This window comes from Neophocaena asiaeorientalis, unplaced genomic scaffold (genome assembly GCF_003031525.2).
Source record: "Neophocaena asiaeorientalis asiaeorientalis breed wild unplaced genomic scaffold, Neophocaena_asiaeorientalis_V1.1 scaffold249, whole genome shotgun sequence".
In the NCBI taxonomy this organism is placed as follows: Eukaryota; Metazoa; Chordata; class Mammalia; order Artiodactyla; family Phocoenidae; genus Neophocaena; species Neophocaena asiaeorientalis.
In genome coordinates this window covers 10,309,018-10,319,895 of record NW_020172625.1, presented here as the reverse complement: position 1 = coordinate 10,319,895, position 10,878 = coordinate 10,309,018, and the positions used below count along the sequence as shown (strand labels likewise).

General features: G+C 46.6%; 1 protein-coding gene across 1 annotated transcript in view; it reads right to left on the bottom strand.

The window, feature by feature from the left end:
* APBA1 (amyloid beta precursor protein binding family A member 1) overlaps window positions 1-7,113 on the bottom strand; it is a 74,448-nt gene extending 67,335 nt beyond the window's left edge. Inside the window, exon 1 of the mRNA XM_024738996.1 lies at window positions 5,918-7,113. Coding sequence (XP_024594764.1) covers window positions 5,918-7,105 — 1,188 coding nt within the window. The 5' untranslated portion in view covers window positions 7,106-7,113. The remainder of the gene's footprint in view (window positions 1-5,917) is intronic.
* Window positions 7,114-10,878: the final 3,765 nt, after the last annotated feature.

Genomic DNA, 10,878 nt, shown 5'->3' with positions numbered 1-10,878 from the left:
CCAAACCAGCTTTATAACAAATGCTAAAGGAACTTCTCTAGGCAAGAAACACAAGAGAAGGAAAAGACCTACAATAACAAACCCAAAACAGTTAAGAAAGTGAGAATAGGAACATACATATCAATAATTACCTTAAATGTAAATGAACTGAATGCTCTGACCAAAAGACACAGATTGGCTGAATGGATACAAAAACAAGACCCATATATATGCTGTCTACAAGAGACCCACTTCAGACCTAGAGACACATACAGACTGAAAGTAAGGGGATGGAAAAAGATATTCCATGCAAATGGAGACCAAAAGAAAGCTGGAGTGGCAATTCTCATATCAGACAAAATAGACGTTAAGACTGAAAGACAAATACCATATGTTAACACATATATATGGATTTTAAGGGAAAAAAATGTCATGAAGAACCTAGGGGTAAGACAGGAATAAAGACACAGACCTACTAGAGAATGGACTTGAGGATATGGGGAGGGGGAAGGGTAAGCTGTGACAAAGCGCGAGAGTGGCATGGACATATATACACTACCAAACGTAAAATAGATAGCTAGTGGGAAGAAGTCACGTAGCACAGGGAGATCAGCTCGGTGCTTTGTGACCACCTAGAGGGGTGGGATAGGGAGGGTAGGAGACACAAAAGGGAAGAGATATGGGAACATATGTATATGTATTACTGATTCACTTTGTTATAAAGCAGAAACTAACACACCATTGTAAAGCAATTCTACTCCAATAAAGATGTAAAAAAAATTTTTTTGGAATGTTCTTTTTTAGAATGGCATCCTAATTTAGTGGCTCCCCTGTCTTCCCCTACCCTTCTGAGAATACTGATGAGTGTTTTATAGTTTTTTCCTGCTCTGAGTACTGCCTTTATTTCTCCAAATTCCTTTTTCATTTGCTTTTTCTGTGTCTTTGTCTTTCATGATAAGAGATGTTCGTCAAATGTCCGGAGATCCTTGGATATCCACTCATATTTTAACAGTGGGTCCCAAAAAGCCTGTTGGAAGGTCCATGAGCAGCAGTAACCTTCATTGCATGGTGATCAGGTAGGGAACCAGATTTTATGCTGGAAAAGCCCCAAACATGAGTAACTGTAGGTACCTACTCTTGCGTCTTTCTGTTTCCTCAGAGAGGAATGTTCTAATCTCCAGCTGGGGCTGGGGGCTGCGAGGGGGTAGGTTCTAAGCCTAAGGCTTAGAGGCTAAGAATTCCAAGGCTTTCTCAGAGTCTCACTGCTTAGTGGGTCCTGTGTTCCATAAGGTACCCCTTAACCCCTTTTTCAGCTGTGGCTAGTTCCAGCACTTCTCTGGTTCACCCTCTCTTTACAGTAAACCTCCCACCTTCTGTGGGGGGTGGAGGAGAAGTGGAAACTTGGTGGCATGGGCTGGAGAAGGGATTTGGAGTCTAATTTCTCCTGTGACACACCTTCAAACAATCCTCTTGTTTTTCAGCCATACTCCTGCCATCGGCGGTATGTGGTGTCTCAAATTCCTTAGCCTTTCTTGGGGGTCCCCGGCACAAATCCTCACAGAGTAGGGAACACAGAAACCTCATCAGTGTATGAGTGAGAATCGATCAGGCTGTGCTGTGGCAACAAACCACCCCAAATCCCCAAGGCTTAAAACAACAAAGGTTGCTTCCTCTCTCACACTACATGTCTACAGGGGCAGGAGAGAGCCCGGCTCATCATGGTCACTTGGGACCCACACGGACAGAGGCTCTGCCATCCTGTGACACCGCCATCTTAACCTGAGGCTTCAGGGGAAGAAGGTGCTCTGAGCTGCTCCTGCCTAGAAGCAACATCACATTTCACTGCTCCCGTTTCCCTGGCCTTGTCTTGCTCCTAGGGTATGAGGAGGTGCAGTGCAGTCATCCCTGGGCTTGAAAGCAGAGGACAACTGGCAATATGGGGGAAGGGGCACTAATGTCTACCACAGCCAGTCACCACTATGGTGTTCCAAAATTTTGTTGTTCTCATCTGCTGCTGTTTCCTCTGTCTCCTGGTGATTGTGGCTTTACGTATTTTTATTATTTTACTGTCATTTTAGTGTAGCTTTTTTTCCCGAATTTTATTTATTTTTAAACAGCGGGTTCTTGTTAGTTATCCATTTTATACATATTAGTGTATGTATGTTTAGTGTAGCTTTAAGAGGGAGCAGTGATAAAGACCAATTCAAACTGTGTGACACACCACTCCAAGTAGCCAAAACCCTCCCATCACGCTGTGTGCTTGCTCCCATCCATCCCTGATTCCACCCCCACTCTGTTCTCTACTCAGAGTGAGTTTTTTGCCTAAAGAGAGACGGGTAGGCTGCGGAACTTCTCAGAACTGGTCATTCATTAACAATACTTTTCAAGAAGGGGGCTGGGTGGTAGTTTTCAAACATGTATCTAGAAAAGAGCCTTTACTAGAAGCAAAGCATTTATAAATACTTTTTTTCAGAAAACAATTATATTCACTCACTGCTGAGCATCTAGTCTACGTTCAGTAAGTCCTTGCTAACGAGCAATCCTATTTTCGCATTCTGTAGGATTCACTTGCAAACAGATGCCAGTTTCCTCCAAGTATGAGAAAAATGCTAAAGATCCGAGTGAATTAAAAGTAGTGTTTAGAACTAACAAACATAAGGTAGATAGCTAGTGGGAAGCAGCCGCATGGCACAGGGATATCGGCTCGGTGCTTTGTGACCACCTGGAGGGGTGGGATAGGGAGGGTGGGAGGGAGGGAGACACAAGAGGGAAGAGATATGGGAACATATGTATATGTATAACTGATTCACTTTGTTATAAAGCAGAAACTAACACACCATTGTAAAGCAATTATACCCCAATAAAGATGCTTTTTTTTTTAAAAAAAAGTAGTGTTTAGAGCAGAGTTAGCTATCAGCAGATACCTCTGGCAAGTAGTAGTACAGGTGGTTTTTATTACCATCTATTTGCATCACTGTAGTTTCTGATGTTGCTATTTTGAGAATGCGCTGCTTCTGTAACAAGAATTCCAGGGCCCCTTTTCCAGGCCAGTTGACCAAAACCACAGTGGGAGAGCCCCTTCCATGAAACCACACCTGTGGTTTACGTCTAGGTCTCGAGTTAGCTAGGTCTCTAATCCACAGAGCTAACATGGGGAAACTACCCAGATGATACTTGTCCTTTAAATCAGTGGTTCTTAATTTTTTACATACTCAAGAATCACAGGGAGAATTTACAAAACGAAAACAAACCTAATGAACAAACCCCCAGATCACTGGACCCCATCTTAGTCTGGTTTGGAAAAGAAAGGTAGTAATTTGTATTTTTAACAAGTACCTTCCAGAAAGACCTCAGGCCACGTGGCTTTTAATAGGGCTTTTCCATTTTCTACAACAGTATACACGGAATGAGCATTCAGTAAATATTTCTTGATGCTGAGGAAGAAATCCACAGAATGTATGTATTTCCCCCATGATACCATCAAAGAGGTAGCAAATGAAGGTCTTTCCTATAAATGTGGCATGACCGATGAAATGCAACCCACAAATTCAAATGGCTTAAAGACAACTGGTGGAATATTTTAAAGCACAGGTCTTGGGGTTTGCTTTGTATTAACTATTCATAACCCAGAAAGCCCTTCTAACCAATTTCTTACTGTCAAGTTGAATTTCTGACTGGATGGGTTTCTAAAGCATCACCCAATATTCTGGAATCAATTCTACCTCCTGAATGAAACATCTTGCAAGAGGGTTAAGCTGTTTTCCTAGTTCAAATGGATAAAAGTAAGCCCCCAGCCCTAGTGGAGGCTGGGTGATGGGCTCATCGTGAGGCTGCAGGGACCAGGTGGTTAAGCTAGTAGTTTCATGGAGCTGGTGCAGGTGAGAGAGCTGAAGGAAGAGGCCAGCATCTGGACCGAATGCTCCTGCATCTTTTTCTCGGATGGCTTTCCAAGTTTCTAAAAAGGGTGTAGAACCCGGCCTCTTGACAGCTCCCTACTTTTAAAAACCTGCTCCATTTCCACTACATTTGCAAAATACTTGCTGCACTCCATCCCTCCAAGCCAGAGGGAACCTGGAGACAGCGGGAGGTCACCGACAATTCTGCACGTGAGTGCACCTATTTTTAACTGTTTGACTGTGAAGCCTGGGAAGCAGAGGGAGACACCAAGCATGCTAAACTAACTGACCCAATGTCGCCCCCTGGCTGGGAGGATGCAGATCCCTTCCCAACCCATTTCCAACCTTGCCTTAAAGGTGCCAGCGATTTAATCAGCTAACAGCCAGTGCTGACTGTTACTAAAAGAGCAGACGACTGGTACCTTTCTGACCCGCATAGCCCTTTACCTATTTAAGTAAAATGAACAAACAGCTTCCAATAATTGTTTCTCACTCCAAACGATATACCGAGAAATAGGCTGTTGCAATCATAAAATGCAGAATTAAATGAAACCGAATTTAACCACTTGAACCTTCTTTTACTCCAAGCTCGCATTTTAAATGAAAGTGCTTAAAAAAAAATGAAAGTGCTTAAAAATTATTCAAGAGAATGGAAAAGTGAGAGTCAGAGGAGAAAGAGAATCTTTAGAGCCAGGTAGTGGGGGTAAAGGTTAGCCTTCTTGATTTATTTTGAATAGACTGTGGTGACACTCAAGCTTGCCGAGTTATCAAATTTCTTAGGTATTTCAAACACAGAAAATAAAATGCAGACAGGGCAGCAATAGCTTTCTGTAGCTCTTCACAAGAAAGTGTATTTCAGTTCAAAAACATGTCTTTTGTGAGGTGAGAAGGACACTCTGGTACCACCAGAGATGAAAACTAAGCCCTTCCTGAAAGTCACAGTGAAAAAACTGCAGACACCCCCGAAAGGCAGAAGGATTTCCTTGATTTCCTCCGAAGAGGCCACACTATCCATCCCAAACTTTTAAGGGTTGCTTTAAGGCAGTAGTTCTCAAATTATGGTCCTGGGACCAGCAGCATTAACATCACCTGGGAACTTATTAGTGACAACGTTGAGTTTCACCTGAGCCCTGAGATCCTGGAAAACAGCAAAGGTTAAGGGCTCCCCTCCCCTCGTTTTGTGTTCTGGAAATGGCTTAGGCAAAGAACCTACCTTCCCATTAGACTTGAGTAGCTCACAGGTGCTCCCTTGTTTACCTATGACAAGGCCAGACACAGACCCTCCAAATTTACATTCTTTGCCTGACAAATGGTTAGCTGAACTGGTGATTAATCAAGACAAAATGCTTATTAACCAGCCTTTGATGAAGCTCCTCGCCTTCTTCCAGGTCCCTGAACTTTGGCCAGCTTACCACCCCTACTCAACAGCTCCTCCTGGGAATAGGCTGATGTCAGGTTAAAACACTCTTTCATGGGCAATGCGTTCAAGCCGTGCTTCATCCCACTTCCTCACACCTTGTTCTTCCAAGCCTTGTTTACTCCTCCCTCCAAAAGAACCCCCTTTGTGCCTAACTCTAGAAACGCTTGCAGATCTTACAGAGGTTCTGCTACTGCAACAGTCCCCCTTCCCCTGTTACAATAGGACCTTTCCCCTTTGCAATAATGCTTTCCAATAAAGTCTCTCCTTACTCAATCCAGACCTGTTTTTTCATTTGACGTTAGAAATACAAACTCTCAGGCCCCGCCCCATACCTTCTAAGTGGGAAACTAGGGGATGGAAAGCGGTGCGCCTGGAAATCAATTTCTGAACAAGTGCTCCAGGAACAGTTTGAGAACCACTGATTTACGGCAACTTCTCAACACTTAACTCCCTCCCACCTGTGTCTCACTCAGGCGCGCTTAAGCACAAGCTGTTTCTGAGCATCCCCACAGATCGTTTCTCTCATCAAGTCATTTCCCAATGACAAACGATGCCACCGAGCGCCCGTCTCCCCTCCTGGCCGCGCGTGGAGCTGAGCGGGCCTGAACCCGCACACACTTACATCTCCATCCACCGGCCTCTGGTCGTCACAATCCCTGGTGGGACTAATGTCCTGGCGCATGACCCAGATGGGCTCTTTGGGCTCGTCGGGGGTATAAGGCGAGCGTATGGTCCTGGTTTTCACCTCCTCGATGGCCTCCTTGATGTCCTTGATGGCCAGCGAGATGGCATCCCTCTTCTCCTTGCTGTACCGCTGCACCGCCTCGCTGCCAGCCGCCCTCTGCTGCCCCGCCGGCGCCTGTAGCCCGGGGCTGTCCGGGCGGCCCCCGCCCGGGGTGGGGGCGCGCTCCAGGTCCTGCTCGGCCTCAGGCATGTCCTCGGCCGCCTTGTCGAGGCTCTGCGAGCTCATGCTCTGCTTGACCTCGGCCACGATCTGGTCGATGTCCTCTTCCTGCTCGTAGCTGTCCATGCGCGGGTAGGGCGCGAACTCGGCCTCCTTCTCGGGGCTGTCGGACTCGCCGTCGGAGCGCTCGTCGTAGTGGTGCAGCCGCGCGCCCAGGGCCTCCTGGCGGTAGGCGGCCGCCTCGTCTCGCTCCTGCTCGTACAGCCGCAGGCCGTCGCGCGCGTCCAGCTCGGGTGCGTCCCCGATTTCCTCGTACACGTGCTCCTGGAGGCCCCCGTAGTCTGCGTAGGGCTCGGCATAGGGCTCGTCCTCGCCGCGGTGGAAGAGCCGGTGCGTGTAGACGTAGCCCGAGTAGGCAGCGTTCATGGCCTCCTCGTGCTCCAGCGAGTGGAAGTGCAAGTGGTTGGGCAGCGCGCGGCGGTGCGTGGCCTCGGCGTGCTCGGCCTCCGCCTGCTCCGTGTACTCCTCGGCCTCGGGCCGGTACTGCACTGCGTACGCGCTCTCGTCCTCGGGGTCCTGCGCGCGCTCGGCGTCGTAGCCCTCGCGCGCTGCGGCAATCACGTCGCCCTCGGCCGTGTCCGTGTGGTTGTGGAAGCCGCTCTCCGTGCTGGCGGAGCGCGCCAGGCACTCCCCGCGCTCCTCCTCCTCCTGCTGCTGCTGCTGCTGCGGCCCGGGCTGGGCGCGGAGGTCCTCGACGGCGCGCCCGCGCAGGGGGCGGCCCGCATGGTGCTGCTGCTCCTCCTCCACCTCCGGGTGCTCCAGGTCGGCCTCCACCGACTCGTTCACCTCCCCGCCTGCCGCCTCGTCCGTCACCTCCACCTCCGCGGCCGCCTCCAAGTGGTTCATGGTGGGCGTCGGCGACGGCTGGGAGAGGGGCTGGGCCGGCTCACTGCGCTCTCATTCTGCTCCACCCGGCTGGAAAAACAAGAAGGGGGGAGGGGCTATTACGTGGTTCAGACTGTAGGCGGGAGCTGAGTACCAAGATACCATAAAAACAGCTGTTATTGATCCCATCTGAATCTCGGTCACTTCAAAAGTGATTGCAAATTTAAGCTCAGCCTGAGAGCACATAGTTCATCTTCTTCGTAGCACGTGTCGTAATTTGTAATTACATATCTCCTTGTGTAATTGCTTACTGGCTTTCTCCCTTCCCCACCCCTCAGACTGAGAGCCTCTTGAGCCGTTAGTTCCCCACCATGCTTACTATTCTGTTTCTGATGCATATGAATAGAGAGTACTACCAAATTGAATGAGACAATTGACACATTTTCCATCTGCTAAGGGATAAATCTAAGTTATACTAGAAACGATTTTTAAAATAAGTTTCAAGGGAAAAAAATAATCTTGGAATGTTTTGGATCCGTTGCTGTCAATACAAATTCGCAGCCATTCTGGGGGAGGCTATCAACCATCAATGGGGTTCTCGTCCTGGCACTGCTGGCTCTGTTGCCTCCGGTTAAGTGGCTCAATTTTCTGGACCTCCACCATGAGACTGGACTCATTTCCTATAGCAGGATGTTAACACCTATTACCTAGACAAGAAAAGACTCCGTGGTCAAATAAGTCTGGGAAATGCTGACTTCGAGTTGACTTTTCATTGTGAATATTCAAGGGGAGGAAGATACAGGATGCTCGGTTCACAAACTTGTTTGACTGGGAAACACTTTTTTCCTACAGGCCAGTGTCCTGACAAATGCACTTAAAGAAACAGACTAGCTAATTTCTAATACTCACTTCCCTCATACACCCTGGATCTACAATTCTTTGATTCTATGAATTAGCATTATAGCTGATATTGGATAACACGCTTATTTCTTTAAAATATGGCTAGGTCTCTTTCCCTATTTTCAGAGGGACTTGCAGCTAGAGACACAGCTTTGGTTTCAACCTCTCAATTCTTATCACAAAATAGCTTTATAGCATAATCTGTGTACAGTGTATGGAAATAAACACAAAGGATGTAGAGAACAGCAAAAACAAGCAGGATCCCTATGATTTCAAGACATTTATGGTAAATAGGTTCAACATGTGTAAACTTTTAGGGACTTCCTTGGTGGTCCAGTAGGTAAGACTCTGAGCTCCCAAGGCAGAGGGCCCAGTTTCGATCCCTGGTCAGGGAACTAGATCCCACATGCATGCCACAACTAAGGAGCCCACATGCCACAACTAAAAAGATCTTGCATGCTGCAACTAAAGATCCTGTGTGCTGCAACTAAGACCCGGCACGGCCTAAATAAATAAATATATTTTTAAAATGTGTAAACGTTTCTCATAGTGTTCTTTTGGAGAGCTCATCTTACAAATGGACAAAAGTGGGAAGTGAACTCTTTAATGTAATAGCAGAAAGCTCCAGGAGGACCAGGAACATCTGATGGACTCTCTCATGTTTTGATGCATTATATTCTATTCAACTCCCACCACAATGAAAGCAATTTCCTTCAGGCACTATGACAGTCCCAGTAGTAAAGGAGGCCATTTTGGAGCTACCAAGTTCATCTTAAAGCAGAAGTATCATCTTTCTGCCATTCTTTGATGGATCCACCACTGACTAATACTCACTAGAAAACAATTGTGGTTTAGCAGAGATGATCAATCCTTATTGCTTCCTTCCTTGATAAGAGTCCCACTTCATACAAATTAGACCCTGTCTTCTTTGAAAAACTGTGGCCTCCTCTCATTTAACCCCTGAGAACAGTGACTGTGAACTAGGTATAAGAAAGTGTTCCAAGTACGAGTCTCCATTCAGACCAGATGGATGGTTAACGCACTGAACAGAAGAGGCAAATGCTGGTGCTGAGGGCCCCCAGGTTCGGTGGCCTCCAGTGGGTCACGCAAAATACAAAACAAATATTCAATTCAATGCAACACATGGACGACAACAGTCTATCCAAGTTTCCTTTATAAGGACTCTCTGGAAAAGACAACAGATAAAAACCACACTCATGTACAAATCTAAGTCTGCTGAGCACAAAGAATGCATTCACTGGGAGGGATATCAAACATGCCAGATACTTCCCGGGGTACTGTTGCCCTGCAGTGTGTCAGCTGTGCGTGCTTAGCGTTAGCAATGCAACAACCACCATCCAAAACACCTGAACAAGCCAAGAATTCATGATAACCATGTGCAGAACTGATCAAAACACTGTCCTCAGTGAAAATGGCACTTTCCCTTTTCACTTTGATGAAAATCTATCGATATGTGCATCAGAAAGAGATTTTAGTTTATTCTGGGTTAAAATTGTATTTGACCAGCAAATGGTGCCATCTCATAGAGCACTGATCCAAAGGAAATGAGATTTCCATGCATGTCCATACACTGAGTTACGGTAAACAAAGTCACAAGAAACCACTACTTTAGGGAAAAATACTGTCAAAATAATGCAGTTTTGCTACAGTGGAGCTTTCTATTCACTGGGTGCCTTGTCCTTATACCCCCTCCCCCGGCCTCAGGGGAGTATTCCCGCACGCACGGAGCATTTCTATTTCACTCACCACCGTGGTTTCAAGAATATAGTTTGGGTTGTGGTGTTTGCGGCATGTTAATTAATAACAGACATCGATTTGAGGGATTTCTCTAGGACAAAGGCAAATACCAACTTTTAAAGATGGAGCTGACGTTGGTGGTCGGGTCCATCGGTAGCGCACGAGAGGATGGTTCCCTGTACCCTGGCAACTTTGAGGGTGATATTTATTTAAAAACCCCACTGAGGCTGTTTTGAAAGAATCCAAGGTTATTGTGGGTATAGAGATTGGTACCACCTTTTTGAAAAGCAATTTGGCAAGATGAATTAAAATCTTAAAAAGGTAATCTACCTTTGCCCCAGTAACTCTACTTATAGAAATCTCAAAGGAAAAACTCAGATGTGGACAAAGATGTTTCTCACGGTATTTGCTTAAAAAGTAAAGATTATAAACACTAACTATTAAGTGCTAACATTAAGTACGAATACGTACAGTGCTAATAAGCGTGTTAGCATCATATTGCAGTCCAGGAAGGGGTGGGGCTTCTCTGGCTGGCTAGCTCCACCTGGAGTTCCCACAGCACTCAATCTCAACCTGCCGCAGCTGAACATCTCAGCGCCCAAACCTGGCCCCGCCTCCTGTATTTCCTGTATGGCTGAAAGGCACCACCAAGTCCCCGGTCCAGGAATCATTACTGAGTTGTCTCTTTCCCTAACCTCCTTCCCCAGACTGAGGACCAAGTCTATTGTCTTCATAGCTCTCGCATCATCCTCACTGCCACTACCTTGTCTCGGTCCCTCTCGCCTACAAAATTTCCTTGACTAATTTCTCAGTCCCCTCCAGTCGATCCTCACCTATGAGCCAACCTGCTCATCTTTCTAAATGCAAATCTGAATACCATAGCCCTATTTCTCAAACTCTTCAGCGATCTCCCTCCAGTACATAGTACAGATGCTTTGCTAACTATCTACCAGACATTACTAGGCATTTGCCACATAACGACTCATTTAATCCTCACACTAGCCTATGAAGAGCACACTCTTCTATCGTCTTTAGAGAGATTATTGTCAGCTCTTTTAAAAATGAGGAAATGGAGGCGGGTGGTGTTAGGTGATTGCCTAGGTCACACACCTGCTGGCAGAACTGGTGTCACCCCC